Source organism: Vespula pensylvanica, chromosome 6 (genome assembly GCF_014466175.1).
Source record: "Vespula pensylvanica isolate Volc-1 chromosome 6, ASM1446617v1, whole genome shotgun sequence".
Classification (NCBI taxonomy): domain Eukaryota; kingdom Metazoa; phylum Arthropoda; class Insecta; order Hymenoptera; family Vespidae; genus Vespula; species Vespula pensylvanica.
Genome location: NC_057690.1, coordinates 4,503,171 through 4,524,099, shown reverse-complemented (window position 1 = coordinate 4,524,099; position 20,929 = coordinate 4,503,171). Strand labels below are relative to the sequence as shown.

The following is a 20,929-nucleotide window of genomic DNA, read 5'->3' as shown; positions in this document are numbered from 1 at the left end:
AGAGAGAGAGAGAGAGAGAGAGAGAGAATGAGAATGAAAGTATTATCTGCCACTATAATGTGTGCTATTGCGTAAAAGAAAGGAAAAGAAAAGAAAAGCAAAATATAGAAAGAAGGGGAAAGGGAAGGAAAAGGTAGAAAAATAAAATAAAATAAAATAAAGTAAAGTAAAGTATAGTAAAGTATAGTAAAGTAAAATAAAATAAAATAAAATAAAATAAAATAAAATAAAATAAAAACGTGGGGCTTGTGCATAAGCACGCGGAAATTAACATTTACGAACGAGTTAAATTAAGCTTAATATGGTGTTCGCTCCATTTATCCAGATGTTCGTCTATTGTACTCTTGATTACACTGCTTTTGATGGATAGAAAAATGATGTGCTGATTAGTCTCCGTGTGCGTGCGTCATGCGCGTACGCGCTTGTGTATGTGTGTGCGCGTGTGTATATGTATATGCGCACACGTGTACTGCCTGCATGTGTGTGGTGTTGCTCGATGTTCACATTTTAAGAGGAAAAAAGATGTCCGTGTAATAACGTTTGGAGGAGAGAAAGTAAAAAGGGCGCGAGAGTCATGATGATAAATAATGATGACGTAATGATGATGATGATAATGATGATGATGATGATGATGATGATGATGAAGATAAAGATAATGAGGCAGCATACGCAAAATGCATTCAAAATGGCGGACTGGATACGGCATTACTTATGATAATCTGTGCCGAACGACAAGAACTTGAATCGGTTATAATTGCCGATACGATTTCCGCGAAGAATGCGATTGCGCGTGCGTATTAGTGGCTGCGAGAAACAAAAATAAATCTTATTTGTTGCAATTAATCTTAATGTATTAGTATAATGGTCGGTCGCGCATTCGTTCACCACATAATTTAGTATCGTTCTTCTGAAACAAGAAAATAAGAGGGATTGGGAGAAGTAGATGTGTGAGAGATAGGGTGAGAGAGGGAGAGAGAGAGCGAGAGAGAGAGAGAGAGAGAGAGAGAGAGACAGAAAGAGAGAAAAGTCAGTCAAAAATGATGACCGCAGCGGCTTCTCTCTGTATGTAACTTCGTGCGCATGATCGACGAAAGTGGAGAAGGAAAGAACAAACAAACAAAAAAAAAAAAAAAAAAAAAAAAAAAAAAAAAAAAAAAAAAAAAAAAAAAAAAAAAAACGAAAAAAAAAGAAAAAAGAAAAAAAAAATCTTATGGTAGGCCCGGAAATGTGCTCGATACTACTAGTTACATTATAACATTATGATATAGGGTCGACAAGGCAAAGTTGGCGTTAATATTTGACTTCCGATTTTACTCATCATCCATTTGGAGGTACGAAGAACTTACCTTTGGCGTCGTCTTATTACAATTATAAATCATTAATTACCAAATGATATCGGAAGTCTTGCCGCGCCATCGACGCCATTGTTAACGACATTACACTGTAATTAATACTGTAATACTATTGCCATCGTTACTACTGCTGCTGCTATCGTTATTATGATTATCACAAGTATTATCGTTAATTTTATCCGACATTTCTATTTATTTACGATCCAACATATTCCAATCAATTCCTGGTTATAGTTAAGTTAGTTAATAACTGTTCGTCGTCGATCGATACTTCAAGGAGATATATGAACGAACGATGATATAAATCTCACGTGATTCATCATATTTTTATTATATTCCAGTATTGCGTGATTAAAAATTCTTTAATCTTCGTGCACACTGTGTTTTTGTACAAGAGAGATAACTATCGTAAATTATCGATTTAGAAAAAGAAAAAGAAAAAGAAAAAGAAAAAGAAAAAGAAAAAAAAAATGTACAAACGTTTTATTTGCGCAAACATCCGCGTGCAGTGCTACTTGCTACTCGTATCTTTTACGCATACATAATTATATATATATATATATATATATATATATATATAAAACATTTTAATATGTACATCAATATAGTATATAACGCAACGCGCGTATCGTTTTATTTTTTTCGATATGAAGTCGAGATATATGTTATAACGATATGCGTTCGTCAATGTCTCCGTTGAGACTGGTCGATCGCACTTATTTTCTCGCACTTTTGTACAAAATCGCGCACGCGCACACACTATCGATTAACTCTTTGGTCGAAAGCGGCTGCTCCTGTGAGTTTGTATCGCTTCCACTTTTCTTGATATATATATTTTTTTTCTTTTCTTTTCTTTTCCCTTTTTTTCATGTCCATATAGAAGCACATTCCTTATACACAGTACATACATACATACATACATACATACATACATACATACATACATACATACATACATTCGTTACGTACATGATATTCTCAAGAGAGCGATCGAACGAAAGCTTCCAAAAGTGAAAGGTCCTTCGTATTAAAACAGGAAAGCTTGCAAGCTCTTTGAGAATTTCTTATCATTATTATTCTTATTCTTATTCTTATTCTTATTCTTATTAATATTATTACTTTTTTTTTCTTTTTAATTTTTTTGTTCACTTATTTACAAATCGCTTCACTGAAGCGAGAAGAAGATTAGTCATTGTTATGAAAGATCATACCAGTCAATACCAAACGCACTTTTTCTTCTTTTTCTCTTTTTTCTTTTCTTTTACGACTTTTTTCATTCTTCATTTTTAGAGCATTCCTCATTTTGGCATTTGACTCTCGTAATCGACGTAAACGCGCACAACCTCGCCGCTGTATTTACGTTGACTCGGCATGAAGTAAAAGTCCGGTTGATTCGCTTGTGCAGCTACGTTGTTCGTCGTACTCTGGAGACCCTTCGATCTTTGATACTGATTCCTACGATCTTGAGTGTAATATCCTGGCTGCATCGGTGTGGGTGCGTTATTCCTAGAGCCTGGAGCACGAGGTAAACTATAAGTCGCTCTTGGACTGACCATTCTATTGGGGCCTTCTACAGTATCGTGACCAAGATTGGTACCGTTCCCAGTTATATCTCTGGGTCTTGGAAGACTGGATACAGGTGGTGGATGAGTCTTCTCTTCGGTCTCGAAGGATTCAAATCCAAAGTTCGTATTTGCTCCGGAGGAATAATCTTTCCATGCATTACTGCTTATAAGACGATCCTATGAATAAAATTATAATATTTTAATGATTTCCTTTGCGAATTATTCAATTTACAATTTTACGTATAGGTCTATTCGATATACAAATCCCATTTATTATCTGTGTTTTGATATTTGTCTTACAGATACGTGGACTGGTTTAATAAATGCCTAATGGTAAAGTTCTACGAAAGAGAGGAGTAGAAAAGCGAATTACTGCTGAGGATGAACAGAAGTGACAAAGATAGATAGACAGAGAGACAGAGACAGAAAGATATGTAGCGATACCTTGATTAGTGAGAAAACGAGGAAACGATGAATATTTTGCGCGTCGATTGTATCTGAAGTGCGAGCTCTACCAGCTGGGATTAGGCCGATGTTTTTCGTTCGTAGCATGCTGATGATGCCGAAGTTGGTGATGATGATGATGGTGGTAGTTGTAGTGATGATGCTGATCGCCGTTTTGTCGGTGGGACCGCGTCGCGTTAGTTCGATGAATCGGGTTGGCCGCGTCGGAGTAAGCCAGAGGCAGCGAGTAGACCCTCTTTATTTGCGACGATCGCGAGGAGAGCGCAATCATGCAACAACAGAAGCAAAAGCAAGAGACGTACTTCGAGATAAACATAAAAGCACGAAACAGGAATTTTTACTTTGAGAATGATCAAAGATTTTTCTGTAAAACGTGTTAACGAACGGCTAAATTGGATCTAGGGATAGTCGATTAAATACGATCGATTTTAAACTAATTTATAGTTACGAAAGAAGGTGATTGTTAAGATTGAGAGATAGGATAACACGCGTCAAGCTGGTAGAGCTAACACTTCAGTAAATGTAGAGTTGGCGATAGAGAAAATCATCTAGGCGAGAAAAAGAAAAAGAAGAAAAGGAAGAAGAAGAAGAAGAAGAAGAAGAAGAAGAAGAAAAAAGGGACAAGATGATGACGGATCGTTTCGATTTTCTTAAAATTTTCTTTTCTCTTTCTTTTTTTCTTTTCTCTCCCTTTGGGTAGAATCTATGTACCTTGGTAGAGCGCTTCACTGAGGATTTGTAAAGTGTACAGATAGCTTGTAAGACTGCGAGTGCTACCAATGCAGCAACGCATCCAACGACTATGTATAACTTCGTCTCGCTTAGCAGGAAGGTCGGTTTGAATGGTCGATCGTCCTCTTCGCTTACTTCGTTTTCTTCGCTTACTGTCAATGAAAAATTAGATGATTATCAATTGCATTAGAACGGATTTATATGCAAAAGTACGAATCGTGTAACGCGATCACTTTTATTCTTTGGAAATTTCAGAAAGAATCATAATTGACAACTCTACGAACATCTTTATTAATTAGTTTCTCGATCAATTTATTTTCGATCAATCAAGTTACACGAGTCTGATCTTTAAATGTTACTTTGATATCGTAATACTTACTTCGAGGTGCTTTGATGACTAGATACTGAGGATCAACGGAGAGGGCACCGACCTTTCCACCAATGAGAGCTTTCTTTAATGCCTTTTCTGTAGCTGCTGTTGCATCCAATGGATTTAAAGCTCTGCCTTTTATTTCGTTCTTATCCAGTATCAATTTCATGCGTGCCACTGCTCCATTTTGTTCTTCATCTCTGGTATAATACGTTAAGCGTAAAATAAGATTACAAATATTCGATAGATATTGTTAATATTGGTTTACGATGTTAGAAATATTTACCGTTTCAATTCCTCGAGATCAATCCGATAATAACCCGGAAGATTTTCGAAAACCGGCCCGAAACTGTCCGTTATCGTGTTCGAGATAATTTCAAAATCGGGACTATCTTGCGATGGTGGTACAAAACTATCGCCGAGATGAATTAATTTAACTTCAATATCGTAGTACAATCTTGGCGGGGCTGGTGTCGTTATAGTTTCTATCTCTAAAGAAATTAGAAATTAATGATTAAAGGGATGAACGAAGACGCGAATTTTTATTTATTCATTGACGAGTACCTTCTGCGCCGCAAGGTCTTATGCAGATCTTTTTGCGTGAAACCATCGGTGGTGCATTGTGCTTTTGAATCTTTTTGTTAACTGCATTGAACTTGCCACCTTTTACCGGATACATCATGTAAAGGCAATGATCGTCGGTGAATGAGAAATCTCTGGTAGTGTCCTTCGTGATTCGTTTTCTTGAAAATCGTATTGTCATAACTCCATCTTCGATACGTCCGTGTGTGTTATAAATATCCTGAGAAGGATCTAACAAAGGAGGATTGTAACCGCTCATCCAAGTATCCATGACGAATTCTCGACCATTGGTTGTATCAACCCATCCTAGGACCGCATCCGTTTGTGTCTAAAAAACGAGATACGACGTTAGCTACTGGAGAAAAAACAGGAGCTTGGATGAAGTAGTTAATCGATGAAATCACCATTTTGTCATCGTTGGAAAATCCAACTCCAGTCCAACTACTAGTATTCGTTGTCGAAATAACAAAGGATATTTGATCCTAGAAAGGTAATCATATTTAATTTATTTTATGGATATATAATATTTAACGATGATAAAAGATATTAATCGTTTAAAGATCGATTTACCAATTTTGCTTTGTAGTTCCATTCTATGGCGTATTCGCATGTACGATTTTCAACCGAACAATGTCGTGGATATTGCCATGAACCACCGCAACCTCCACCTGGTACCGGCACGTTAACCTCCTCTTCTTCGCCATTATTTTCTACGGAAATATTATCGATCGTCGATTATTCTGTCTTATAATTTGAATTTGAATTTGAATTTTATTTATTTTTTACTTACCGAAGAAGTCGATGGTCGTAACACCTCTTTGGGAATTATGTCCGTGATATTTCAGTTCATCGACCTTATAAAATTCTTTAACGGAGACTTTGGATTGTTCAATACCACTCGGCGGTTTATGAATGTAATGACCTGGCTCCTGACCCTTGGCCCATATCACATGCATATTACCTTCCCGAATAGCATGATCCGTGGCCTCGTTTGTTTCTAGCTTCCTTCTGAAGAGTATCGTAGTGACACCATCTCGTTCGAAACCCATGGCCGCTGTCAAACTGTCCTTCCCACCCCAATAATTGTCTTGACGCGGCGTCGATCTGTCTCTCGTGTAATAATCTCCGATTCTATGCGTCATTCCTCTTGCCGTACCGATTATTATATCCGTACAATCCATGGGATTGAAGTCGTGTTTCGGACTGTATTTATGTCCCATCGATGGTATCGATGCTTCACGTGAAAGATAAAAAAATCAAATTAAGATTTGCCAACTCGGATGATTCTTTTTTTAATGATGTTAATAGTAATTTTATATATATATATATATGCATGTATATTTGTATATGTGTAATACTATACTACTTGTATAAAAATTCCTTTCAAACTACTCATTACATTTTCCTTATTGATACAGGTGACTACGAGGTGAATTTTTACACCGGTATTTATACATTTTTTTCTCAAATAACTTGCTTTTCCTTCGTAGCTTGCATCAATCGAACGCATCCACATAGCAATAACGTGTATTTACATTCGAATATATCCTCGATTATAAATTTCTGCATATTTTAGCGTTTATGCAACGTTAGTTACGCAATCATTCCAAGTTATACTTGTGGCGTTCATTTATCAAGGTTCTTATAAGAGAAATATTTATTTGTGAGCCTCGTTGCGATAAAGATAAATTTCATTTATGATTACGCGGGTGATTTGTCAGCGTGTTCGTTACATGCGGAAACAAGCATTAAAATGCCTCATTACCTTTCGTTGCTCCCGTTTTGAGGATTGACTTAGTTTCCGGTTCTGAGGTAGGTTCAGACTTTGGCTCCGGCTCGGAAGTAGGTTCCGGTTCAGATTTTGGCTCTGGTTCAGAATTTGGTTCTGGTTCGGGCTCGGATTTGGGCTCTGGTTCGGATTTTGGTTCTGGTTCGGATTTTGGTTCGGGTTCCGATTTAGGTTCGGGTTCTGACTTCGGTTCCGGTTCAGATTTTGGTTCTGGTTCGGATATAGGCTCGGGTTCGGATTTCGGTTCAGGTTCTGACTTTGGTTCTGGTTCGGATTTGGGCTCGGGTTCAGATTTTGGTTCAGGTTCTGACTTTGGTTCTGGTTCGGATTTAGGTTCAGGCTCAGGCTCAGATATCGATTCAGGTTTAGATATAGGCTCTGGTTCAGATTTAGATTCTGGCGCCGACGATGAATCTAACTTGGATTTAGGTTCTCGTTGAGATTTGGATTCTGACACAGGTTGAGGTTCCGGTTCGGAGTTGGGTTCTGGCTCTGTGCCGACGATGGTGGCCGACTCGGTTGCGCGCTCACCTGTGCAACAAAGCATGGAACAACGTGCAACTAACTACTTTAAACTAAAAGAGACCATCACCTCGTGCGTCGTGTCTTGAGCGAGCGGAGGGAATTCTATTTAAATATATATATATATATATATATATATATATATATATATATCGTTGTATATAATAATACTTTTGCAAATTTTGAAGCAAACCACTAATTTGCCCTACGAATATGCTACAAGCTAGCCATGAATATTAAATACTCTTTTTCATAATCAATTTAAAAACTACGCTTACATACCGTTCGACGTATGTAATATTTCTGTTTCGGATGATCTGCGTTTACGACCTGTTACGACAAAATAAAAACGTTAATCATATACCTGGTACTTATAACTAGCATAAGAATGATATCAAATATCATAAGGCCAACCTTGTTTTGTGCTAACTCGATAAGTTACGCTAGTCTGTACGGTAACATCATCCGGTCGATAGGTCACGGAAGTTGTACCATCGACTTTAGCTGATCTCCTTTTAGCACCTGATCTTTCGCTATCGTGTTCAGGCTCCGGTATTGGTATTGGTTCTGGTTCGGCTTTAGGTTCATCTATAAGTTCGCCCGTAACAGGTTTACTCGTCGATTTACTTTTACTTTCCGTAATCTTTCTTTCCGACTCAGGTTTTGGTTCTGGTTCGGATTTAGGTTCGGGCTTTGGTAATGGCTCATCTTTCGGTGGATCATTTATTTCAGGAAAGGCTCGACATGCTGGAGATAGATCACTCGGTCTCCAACCAACACCGATCCAAGTGGTACTGTTTGCTACGAGAACACCTTCCAATTCCATGCTTGTCCATAAAATCCTCCAGTAAAAAGTTACGTCATTGGAAAATCGCTTCATCGTGTAAGATTCTAAATCTAAGTCGATCGTTTTGATCGGTGATCCTGCAAAACGGAATTATAATTGCTTTCGTATTATTTTTTTTTCCTTCCCCACTTCTACTCGATTTTTCTCTCTCTCTCTCTCTCTCTTTCTCTTTCTCTTTTTTTTCATTTCCAGTTTTTTAATTACCATGTAATTAAGTATTGGCGAAAGAGGAAGGGAAGATAAATACGTCCGTTATTGCTATCTCACTTAGTTAGTCGTTATGATTAATAATCAACAAAGAAATATCCCGGCGTGATAATGACGATTAATGAATTATGTAATGTTTCTTGTAATGACTCGAATAAAAAGTATAAATACCTCATGTAACCTTACGTGACAAAGAGTCACGTTACATATGTTATTATAATGAACAGTGTAAAAACGTTAATATATATTGTTATGTAAATAATGTTATGTAAATAAGTGTACGCATTGTTACGAGAGAAAGAGAAAGAATGAGAGAAAGAATGAATTTGTTCATTTAACATTAACGTTCATTATTCGAATATAGGTTCGATAGATTCATGCATTAACGATGACATCGTTATTTATATAAAGTAAATTATAGATGATAGTTCGAAAAATTTCATTCGTTTATCACGTTGATAATTTATTTAAAGTGAAAGAGATCAATTTTATTTGGTCAATTGGGTTACTCAACGGTGATATATTTCGTTGTTATTGCTGTTGCTAGAAATGAATTTATTTTCTTGACCGGATGATCTTTCAGTGTCCGTCGAAACTCACTTTTTGCACAACCCGATCCGAACCAGCCAATGTTGCAGTAGCAGAGCTTGGTGGGTGCGGTCGTACCGCCATTGTCGATGCACGTGCCCTGGGTACCGCAATCTGTGTCGTCGAGGCACTCCTCCTTAAATTCGCACCTTGCGCCATGATAGAAACGATCGCATCTACATCTGCCAAGGAGATATCTCCCGTGTCCGCTACAGTCTTCTCTGTAGATCTTTCTATCGAGTATCTAAAAATAAAAAGAAATTCTTTTTCTTTTTCTTTTTTTTTTTAACATTAAGTCCCCATTAACATTCGTTAATAAAGCGATAAACAAGAACGATGTTTAGATCATGTCATTGAACATGGATTCATTTAACAGAAAAAGTTTTGAAAATTTCATGGGGCACAAGTTATCAATAAATGATGAACATATGTATATATAATATGTAATAATTAGATTACGATTTGCATTGATACGATAAATATAATTAATGAGTGATCTATTTTTGAAAAGCAGTTGAACTGCGTTCCTATTAAAATTCTTTCTTTCTTTTTTTTTTTTTTTTTTTTTTTTTTTTATATCGGCTACTTTAGTCCAATGCTTTAATGTTATTCTTATCAAACTTACGTCGATATCTGCACAGGACCAAAATCTGTAACTTGAGGTCCATTCTTCAGCTTTTCGAAGGAGTCTGATCGTGCAGTCGGTACAGGTAAAGTTTTGTGGCAATTGCACGTGGTAACTCTGTGCTCTGAAAAAATTGTAATGAATTTATTACAAGATTATCAGAGATAATTTATCGCGATGTTTTTGATCAAACTCACGTAGCGTCATCTTCAACGAATTCGCTGTGTTGTGTAACCGGTGTTAAATCGATCAAAGGTCTGTCAAGGCCATCGAGGATTTGTAGTCGAAATCCACCCTGAAATAAAAAAAGAAGAAATGATTTTAACACTCGTCATTTGTTGCAATGGTGAATTAATGGCGAAGAAGACGTTTTCAGTCTACTGAAAAACAACGACAAAATATAAATTTGTAACAAAATTCCTTTAATATCGCGTACAAAGTAAATAAAAAGATTCTACCCCTTTCTATAAACATTACAATTACAAATAATAATAAAAATAAATTGATATATAATGAAAATAATAGATAGTGAAAAAGAAAATAGAAAAAAATATTAGCAACTTCAAAGTATAGATATCTATTAATTTTCATCTTCATTTTCACATAAAAATTTTCTATCTTGTTGTTCAATTTTATTAAAATTGTTTTTTTTTTTAATAGCAGTACGTTGTACAATTATCAGATTGTATGAAAATTATGTTCGCAAAGGTGTGTGTTATATCGTAAAGTTTCTTTCATCTATATCTATACAGTACCTATATTATACCAAACAGATTTATTGTTCAAGGTAGAGCCTGTCACCGATCTGTCACGTAATTTGATCCTACACGTACTGCACCTTTCGATGCACACACGAGTCAGTGAATTATTATTGTGCGGTCATCGTCTGACTCTTTGTTCTTATGTAAAAGCTACCTTCGAGGTGGGTACAACATAAATACAGGTTTATCTATGCATGTATGTATGTAAGTATCTTTAAAAATTTATCTTCAAATAAATTCGATTTAGTTTATTGTTAGCTTTATCAGTGTCAATCGCTAAATCAAACCGATAAGAAAAAGATTATAAATAATTTAGTATCTCTATTAAATTCAACATTTCGTTTCAGTATCCGATCGGTAGACAAGATAATTTTTCAATTTTACAAAATTGATTTCATACATTTCACAGTTTAACAAACCGTGGTATATTACTGATAAATCGGCAAGATGAATTTCAAGACTTTACTTTCGCAAACTGTTAGGAGATTATTCATATCCTTCCGCCGGAAATAATTCGCTTGCGGACGTAGTTATCAATTTTCACGCTGCCTTTTTCTTTTCTCAAGAGTATTTCAAGAAGTAAATATACAATAAAAGTGTTTGAAATATTCTCTTAAAGTTTCATAATATATATATATATATATATATATATATATATATATATATATATAATGAATAACCTCGAACGATTAACTAATTAATAATAACGAATCATTAGATAGAACTAATTGCCAATTAGTATAATCACTATCTATAATCAATAAATTAATAATAACATTATTTTAATAAATTTCAAAATAAACGATCCCACAAATTGCTTCCTTTAGTAACGATAATTCAAATGAACGATAATCCAATGATCTTTAAAAATACCTAACGATAATTAACATAATCGCTCGTTGAAATAATTCTAATTATTTTTACATATCCTCTTCTTGATATATTTATGATAAAATTATTTGAATAATTTTGAGATTACCGAGCCGATTGCCAGATGAATTTTCATCGGGTCAACATTCCGTAAGATCATCCAGGGAACCGGTAAGAATGAATACGAGGCCTTTGAGTAAGCGTAAAGACGTTGTCACCTTTGGTATATATTCGTTTGGTCATACGAGTTAAACGACGATATTCGACTTACGGTATTCGACATACCTGTCTCTACCACCGAAACGGATGCCACGTACATATGTGTACACACACAAACACACAAATGTCCGAATATATATGTATAAACACACATATAGATACGTATATATATATTTAACCAACGCAAAGGAGTCTTTCCTCTACCTCCTTTTCAGCCAACCAACCAACCAACCAACCAACCAACCAACCAACCAACCAACCAACCAACCTACCTACCTACCTACATACTATATGAGCTTCTATGTGTGGATGGAGAGTACGGACGTCACATACCAGCAAAAATTTGCTTCTGAATTATTCAGCACGCGTTACCTTGAGCGACGAGCACTCGGCGTCGTAGGCCGACTCTGTAGTTCTTTTCTATGTATCTCTTTCTCTCTTTCTCTCTTTCTCTCTGTGTCTCTTTCTCTTTATTTTTCTCTTTACAGCGAACGCTCATAGACAATTTGATAACGTATTGCACGCCTACGCTCCTTCGAGTTACTCGTCACGCATAATACGAAGAGGCCAACGCATGTTTCTGCGCCACCCAATTCGGTTAATGTTTTTCTCTGTCATTGTTATTATTGTCATTATCATTAAAGTCGTACCTTCTATATATAGTGGGAAAGGTTCGAAAGACATAGGATAATTCGAAGGTTAATTCGTTCGATGTTTTTCACAGAGAAGAATTTATCGGATTTATTCAACTTTATTATTTATTTTATTATATAAAGATTTTTATTTTCTTATCTTTAAGAACATGAAAATATTTTTATAATTCTCCATTCATTATATCGAGCGATATTATCAGAATTTACATCGATCTAAACGAATCTTTTGTTAATCTCGACACAGTGCTACGTTGTGCGTTGATTAATAAAAAAAGAGAGAGAAAAAAGGTAAAGAGAGAGAGAGAGAGAGAGAGAGAGAGAGAGAGAGAGAATAAAACGTGATTAAATACAGATGGTATTTATATTATGCGATGATGCTGTATATAAAAATAGAATACAAAAATGCAATTCAAAATCGTCTATATACGTATACGTAGCACGAGGTCAAAAGATAAAAGAGATATCGACAAAAATATTTATATCCAAGAGAAAAAGATTCTAAAGGGAAGAAACGAAACAAAAAAAGAAATGTTAGATCGATAATTTTTTTGTAATTCTCTTGTTCCCTTTTGTTTTCGTGGACATCTCGATCATCGTCTATTTTTTCTCTCGAAGGATTACGTGGGATAGTAACTAGTTTGAAAAGACTTAGGATTCGTGCCTTTCCCGCGCTCCATCTCAACGAGCTGGGAAAAAAAGTTCATGCGGAACGCATCAACGGATAGCATCGTTTCCGTGATGAAAAAGAAAGAAAGAAAGAAAGAAAGAAAGAAAGAAAGAAAGAAAAATGGAAAAAGAACACAAAATGGAGTAGATTTATTCGAGTATTCTCACTTTTGTTTGTCTCGAACGAGTCATCCTTTTCGATCGTTATATACTTTTTTCTTTTCTTAATACTTTTCTATAAACTCGAAGACACGAAAAACGCGAAATGATTTGGAATAGAAGAAGAAGATGAAAAAGAAGAAGAAGAAGAAGAAAAAGACAAAGGAAAAGAAAGAAAAAAAAAAGAAATAAAACCACTCTAATCTATCTCTCCTCGCTCGCGTTACGCGTTACGGTCGCGAGAAAATTCGAAATGCGCGCTTTCACGACGATTTGCTGGCTCATTGTCAGAGTCGGTCCGAACGATTGTGTTGCGCATGTTAAATGTGCTCGTAAAGAGAAAGAGAGTATCTACTGTCGGTGGCGAATACCATGAATGTTTGCATGGAACATTGAACAGAAAAAAAGAGAAAGAGAAAGAGAGAGAGAGAGATTTCATAGTTTGTTCCGTTTAATTGCCTTTAATTTTTAATGATATTCTCTTTCTCTCTCTCTCTCTCTCTCTCTCTTTTTCTCACTCCAATTTATTATTTAAAAATAATGATAATATTGGAAATTGATATAATTATCAAATTCATATAGGATAAATGACGTAATTTCATCGATCGAAAAATTTAAATAATTTCATATAACTTCATACTATTATCTGGCACAAAAAACATGTTTGATTGTTTCTGAATAATGTTCGGAATTATTTTTCTATGAGACAAAGAAACTTACAAGTGTATGATTATTTTTCACCTGTCCGAATTTCAAAGTAATCATATTTAATGAAGGTTTTAACTAATTATATAAGAAGACTTTTCTCATTAGCGGAATTTAAAAATTATTCATTGAGTGTTCTTTTATCAGTTATAATCATAGTACACTTGTAGGAATAATTTTTCTTTATCAAATGTTAGAATTATCGAACTTATGTTTATTACATTCGTCAATTTGACAAAAGTATTTGTAAAAAAAGGAAAATCATCATTTTTAATAGACTTAATTTCCTAATGATAAATCTAAAGAAATATAGATTTTAGTTAACATTTTTTGTAACGACTATCATTACGTAAAACAAGAATTACGAAGTCGGTCATTTTGTTAAAACTTCTTCGAAATAGTTAGACAATATTATAAGTAAATTAAAACGCGCGGTCTATCATGTATATTTATCAAATATATTTAATATTGTAGTCTATAGTTAAAGAAAATTGTAAAATCGTTAAAATTAAATCGATTGAATCCGCGGTCAATGTCGGACACGATCCAAACGCTTTTATTCGTTCGTTCGTTCGTTCGTTTGTTGGTTCGTTCGTTGGTTCGTTCGTTTTAATGACGCACCTGCAAACCGGCCTAGCACGAACTATACCGAGGGAAAGTATCGAAGTGAAATAATACTATGCGGATATGATTTTATCCGATTCCTCGCGTAACGGATTAACATGATTTTTCACTAGTTTTCCGTGCTTCGTTGCCTTTTATAAAAGATAAGCTAAAAAGTTATAACACACACACACACACACACACATATATATATATATAATGAACAATATTTTTCTACGTCGTGATTGATAGACATTGTAAATTATTATATTACGGAAGATGGATCTTTAATGACTCACAAAAGTGATCTTTGAAACCGGATAATCTTTGTTTGTTTGTTTGTTTTTTCTTTTGAACAAGGTACAAGGCGTACGTCTTTTTAAAATTGTGAGCTAAGTTCAGAGGAATTCGTGTTCCTGTTATGACTAATACCGAGAATTTGTTAAAACATTTTTATTAGTCATTTGCGGTATCCTATTTAGAAATTTTCTTACCGAGTCCTATTGTAAAAATGATTTCTAACATTTTCTATATTTTATTGCTACAATTGACCGATTTGAATAATATCGTCGATTGTGAATCTTGCAAACTTTATTTAATACGTCTTAAAGATTTCTTTCGCGACGTTTAAATATTCACATTGAGTATAAAATCTAATGTAAAAAAGATACGAAATCTTATATATCTTTTATCTATTGAAAATTATGAGAAGCGTTAGACGAGTCTATCGATTTATACGACTGACTTTCATATCATTTATTGTTTTAAAAATACGTTTCAATGGAAATCGCTTCAACCTATTAAAATGATATTAAAGTGATTTACTTTTCTAACTCATTGTAAATAATAATAATAATAATAATAATAATAATAATAATAATAATCGAACTTTTAACTTACTTTGTGAGGATAAGAGAGGTGCCACGTTACGTTAAAATTACTTCCGGAAAGTAACGTCGTTTTGATGGTACCTGAAATAAAGCAAGGTCCAGTTAGTTCAGGAACGTTAGCAAAGAAAGTCGGACAACGATGCGTCGTCGACGTTCGAAGTCCGTTATAATACACGCGTCATTTAAATTCGTCGAATGCTTTCAATGGCACGAGAGATAGGTATAATATCGTGGCACGTTTAACGACTTTGTAATATCGTTCTCCTAGAATAGTTTACGCGTTAAACAGTGCAGAGACGATCGAATTCAAATCGAGAGAAGGATCCTTTGATTCTTTCGTAATCAAGGACACGAAGAGATAAAAGACAAAAAGAAAAGAAGAAAACAATATAGTACGTTTTGCGCATAATAAAAAAGAAAAATGTGCGGGCAAAGTGGTCCGTTCGTTTGAACGATGTTCTTTTGTAGATAAAACTTCTTCATTCAACATTTATCGATGAATGAGAATATGTTACGACTGTTTACGTCATCGTCGAGACTCGATCGACTCGCGGATCAAGAAAATACCGATGTTGTAAAGCGAAATTGGAGTGAAATTTGTTCTTTGAGTTTTTACTTCGTCTTTGAAAATTTTTCGGTAATTGAAATTTTCTAACGTTCCATTTGGAATAGAAAGTCTATTATATGATTGATATATTTATCCAATAAATTAATTACCTATATGTGTGTTACATATACGTATTTTATATAACTTACAGATAGGTACTGTTAGAAATGTTAGAAATGTATGTGGATATTATAGATATTTCGATAACATTATTTTCGGCTTCCTCAAACTTCCAAGTTAGACTTCCTCAGACTAATTCTTTTCACGTTATATTTATGTCTTAATTATTCGTTTTATTTCAAATGATTTATAAGATTAACAGCCATACGAAAAATTTAATTCAATCTGAAAATATATCACTGGGAATATATACATTATGTACGTTTATTTTTCAAGAACTTATTAATAAGAAAATATCAGTCGTCGTTACTTAAACAGTAATAAATTACAGTATACAATTACATTTTTATTTCAAACACGGAAGAAAGAAAGTTAGATCATAGAGGATTAATTAAGTTTTACAAATGATCATTCTATTAATATCTGATAAATTCGTTTAAGATATATCGATAGAATAAATATTTGATCGAAATGTAAAACATTTCTCTAGTAAATTTTAAACGAGTTTATAGAAATAAAAAGGATCTTATTCTAATTATTCGATGATACGATTGACGACGACGATGATGATTGTTATGTACGATGGAATGTTAATCGAAAATATGGAACTTATATGTACGAAGAAGAGATAAATACTTAAGTACCACGTATGACGCATGGTAAGGGATTATAGGGCATCGCCTTTCACGAGAAGCTCTAACCTTTTATGGAAAAAGGAACGCGTACCTCTCCGCGTGAAGTCCCGGAAGGAAAGCCGGAGAGTTCCCTACCTGGCACGTTGCTCACCAGAGTCAGCGGCCAGTGTCGACAGGCCGTCGATTAAATTATGAGAGAACGTTTTTTGCTTGGTACGAGCGAGACGTAGTACGATTTCTACGATGGAAAGGAAAGAATGTGTAAGGAGCGAACTGTTCGTTTTACACGTTTCTTTCACAATAAACACACTCATACGATACAATACATAGACATTTTACACATACATATATATAATTTCCTTTTTACAAAACAGAATTCCGTTTCCGAAGGTTGAAAGGAAAGAAAGAAAAAAAAAAAAATTCGTGAATTTGAAAAAAATATACCTACTGTATCCTATAAACAAAAAAAAAGAAAGTAAAAGATTGATGTCGGATCTATAAAATCAAAGAAGAGTAATACGACGAATCGTACGAGAAATCGTGTTTAAAAATTTTATCACTTTTCACGTGCTTTTTTATTGCATATTTTTTTCCTTTCTTTCTTTTTTTCTTTTTTATGAAATCAACGAGTTTTTATTTCGTAAGGATCGCACGTATATCATAGAAATATGAAAATGTTATTGTATAAGACAAATCAATATTTTTGATAAGAAAAATAGCGTTGATTTATAAATAAAAAAATTAGATCAATCATATTAGGTTTAGATAAATATAACCAAATCTTATACAGTAATCATTTTCTAACGAACGCATACGTTTGATTCGAGATTAATTCTAATACGTTAGATAAATGTATATAATATTGTATATAATTGCAATTCGATTAGACTCTATTTATTAATAATGATAAATATTGGCTTGCCAGCAAGTAATGTCGGAACTTTCTATCGAATCTTCAAAAATTCTTAATACTAATTATATTAAATGAAATTCTTAATAAATTTCTATTTCAAGTAAGCTTCCTTTCCATCGATATAAATTCTGCAATCGTTCAGAAATAAATTTCTTCCAAGTGATAATGAATGAAATAAAAATCATTTCTTTGGTATTTCTTCAAGTGTCAGAACGTTTTTATCATATCGATACTGGTATCGGGTTCACGATGAAATAATAATAATACTAGGAATAATTTATTTATCCAATAATGTATACTATCGTTTCAAAATAGATATTAAAATCCAAAAAAGGAAAGGTTTCGTTCGATTTTTAATTATTTTTACTATCTAAGAGTTATATCCACGTTTTCTTCTTTTTTTAATTGACGACAAAATTTAAATTCGATAACCAGTTCTCGACGATGGACGAAATTTCTGAACGTTTAGTAGCCATTGAAAGATAAGAAATCGGAGGCAAAGGCACGGTATTTTTTGATGTTGCAAAACCTGCTCGAGATAATATATATATATATGAACTTGTTTTGACAATTGCACACTCCTGTATATTCTATCTCTCTCTCTTTCATTTTCGAAAGAAAGATAGAGAGTACATGAACGTGGCATTTCAAACATACTTTCATAGAAATACATATGTACGTACACATATACATAAATGTATACACTAACATATATACATATAGAATGAAAAGTTGCTCGGAAAGTGTACCGTACCTTCATTACGTACCATTTACTCACACTTTTGCGATAAATTGAGGCTTAAACGTACTTACAGTAGTCTCGGTTAAAACGTTGCAATACTCTTGCGGTATGTTATATATGTATATATGTATGTATGTTCGTGTATGCGTTCGAAGTGCACGTCAATGATAATATATATATATATATTTACGTATCTATAGTGTAACTTTAAATCTCTAAAGACTCAAATATCATTGTGAAATTTATAAATTTCTCATTTCTAAATCAAACAAAATTGTTATCTTACGCTTTTGCATTTACGCCTTTCATTACGAATCTATCTAAAATCATCTATAAAATGATTCGACTTTAAATAATTACAATTATTTTCTCTAAAATCTCGTAAAATATCTATCGACATTTTGACACGTTTCCCTTCTTGCTTGCTCTCCCCCTATCACTCTTAATTAGAATTTTAAAGAATTCATTCAATGTTAATTTTTTTAATTTAAATGTTTATTAAAATACGAACACCCTGTAGATATCTTAGAATACAAAATGTGTACCCTCGAAGGCAGGCAAGTACGCATGTGAGAACCAAGTTTTATATATATATATATATATACACATATATATACATACATACATACATATATGTGTATATATATATATATATATATATACACACGACGTGGAAGGTAATGCTCGACGAGAGATACCAGCTCCCTTCGTACCAACTCTTGGAGAAAGTCGCTTCGATTCGAACTAGCTTCAACTATATCCCTCTTTCCCTCCCACCTCCTCAACACCCCTCCTCCTCTACCCTTCGAATCTCAGAGATTGACTCTCCGCGTTAATGTCGTTTTCCCATAAACCTTGCCTCCTTCCCCTCTCTAATCCTCTCTCTCTCTCTCTCTCTCTTTCTTTGCATCGATGAACATACGTAGTGGTATGCAGCAAGTAAACCTAGAACGTATGCATGTGCTACTTGGGATCGTTCAAGATGATCGTCCAACTGGCCGCAACTATTTTTTCTTTTTTCTTTTCTTTTCTTTTGTTTTGTTTTGTTTTGTTTTCTTTTCTTCCTCTTTTTCTTTATTTTTCCTTTATTTCTCCCTTTCTCTCTTTAAAATGGTTACGGAATTCTTTTGAAATTATTTTCTTTAACGAATTCTTTACAGTTAAGAGAGAATATTTTTTAAACGTTCCATCGTTCACACAATCATCGTTCTTGTGATTTTAGCTTGAGTAACACCTGTTCGTGCGTTCGTTCGTCCGTACTTTCAAGTATTACAAACGTGACGTTTGGAATTTTCAAGTATCTTATATACGTAGAAAAGTTTGGAATTTATATCTAAAATAGTTCTAGGAAATAATAACTACGAGTGGATTTGTTATGAAAGACATTCGCGGATTTATAATAATTCAGAGATTCGATCACGTTATCGATCAAATTTATATCCGATTGTATTCAATAGTCAAATTCCAAAAGATTTACAAAAAAAAAAAGAATAGAAATAAATAAATAAATAAATAAATAAATAAATAAAAAAGATATCTTTGTTCCAAAACGAAAAATATACGTGTTCGTCAATTCGTTCTACTTCATTTAATCCGTTATTTATTCTAATTATCATTATCATTTATATATTCTACTCTGTTTCATTCGTTACGTTTATCCTTGCACGAGTCACTCACATTAACGTATGCCATTCATATTCAACTCGTGTATCCAGTTACTATATTACATATCGATCGTCGTAAGTATGTATTACATAAAGTTGCTCACTTACCGCGTGGCATACCACAGGGGCCAGGTGTCCTGCTATTGTCGAGAAAATCCAAATCGTATCTTCTCGCTCTTGGAAACGTCAGAGCTACGTGAGAGCGTGTTACCCTAAAGGATAACGCTATCAACGTAAGGAATATCAGAAGTTGCGCGACGATCGTGGACGCCATTTTGGAGAACCTTCTTTCTTTCTTTTTTTTTTTTTTGTTTAACTCTCGTTCGACGTCACGATCTCTCTTCGTTATGTATTTTAAACGACGACGATCGCAATCGACGACGACGACGATCTCTTTTTTTTTTATCTTCTTTTTCCTTTTTTTCCTCTCCCCCTTTCTCGCTTCTCTTCACCTCCTTCTGCTTCTCTTCTTCTTCTTTTCCTGCAATCTTTTCCTGCAGTCCGGCATGGGCCCCCCTTTTGCTCGAGCCTCGAGCTCCGGTTCTTTCGATCAGATAGACCTAAATAGAAATAAATTAAATTTATTGATCAATTTGATCTAAAATGATTAAAAATGTTTTTTGTATAAAAATTGTGCAAATGATCGTTAATAATCTTACACGTTGCTTAATGTTGGATGTAAATCGTTAATGGAAAAAAAGGATATATTTAGATAAATATAATGTGATAAGTAATAGCTTTACAATCGACTCGCTCGAACGGTGTAGATCATAGATATTGCGTCATGATCAAGCATATCTTGGATGCCTCGATCGAAAACAACAATGGATGACTCTCGAAATTCCTCATTCGTTTCGAATATACTTTTTATCTTTAGAATAGTCTAATCTAATGTACTATTTATATATTTTTACACGAATGATTCATATACTCTTAGAATATAATTCGAAAAAGAAATAAAAGAAAAGTAAACATTCGCCATTATTAATAAATAGATAAAGGTCAGTGGAAATCTTGTTAAATTTTTATTTTAAAGCATTTAAATTATAAAATCGAAAGGAAAACAAAAAAAAAAAAA

The 20,929-nt window shown here is 34.0% G+C and overlaps 1 protein-coding gene across 2 annotated transcripts in view; it reads right to left on the bottom strand.

Annotated features, from left to right (window-relative positions):
* Positions 1 to 1,653: 1,653 nt before the first annotated feature.
* The window catches only part of LOC122630123, a 24,576-nt gene continuing 5,300 nt past the window's right edge, over positions 1,654 to 20,929 (bottom strand). The window contains exons 2-18 of one of the 2 annotated variants that reach the window (XR_006327414.1): positions 19,960 to 20,411; positions 15,181 to 15,251; positions 9,842 to 9,939; positions 9,645 to 9,768; positions 9,032 to 9,263; positions 7,792 to 8,301; positions 7,660 to 7,707; positions 6,832 to 7,386; positions 5,857 to 6,300; positions 5,637 to 5,776; positions 5,471 to 5,548; positions 5,049 to 5,394; positions 4,771 to 4,975; positions 4,494 to 4,684; positions 4,094 to 4,266; positions 3,362 to 3,617; positions 2,961 to 3,094 (exon numbers count right to left, since the gene is read on the bottom strand). Coding sequence is in view for 1 of the 2 variants with exons in the window: in XM_043814258.1 (XP_043670193.1) it covers positions 2,651 to 3,094; positions 4,094 to 4,266; positions 4,494 to 4,684; positions 4,771 to 4,975; positions 5,049 to 5,394; positions 5,471 to 5,548; positions 5,637 to 5,776; positions 5,857 to 6,300; positions 6,832 to 7,386; positions 7,660 to 7,707; positions 7,792 to 8,301; positions 9,032 to 9,263; positions 9,645 to 9,768; positions 9,842 to 9,939; positions 15,181 to 15,251; positions 19,960 to 20,125 (3,825 nt within the window). In the remaining variant the exon portion in view is untranslated. Of the gene's footprint in view, positions 3,095 to 3,361; positions 3,618 to 4,093; positions 4,267 to 4,493; positions 4,685 to 4,770; positions 4,976 to 5,048; positions 5,395 to 5,470; positions 5,549 to 5,636; positions 5,777 to 5,856; positions 6,301 to 6,831; positions 7,387 to 7,659; positions 7,708 to 7,791; positions 8,302 to 9,031; positions 9,264 to 9,644; positions 9,769 to 9,841; positions 9,940 to 15,180; positions 15,252 to 19,959; positions 20,412 to 20,929 lie in introns of both variants that reach the window. The other variant, XM_043814258.1, reaches the window with a different exon arrangement.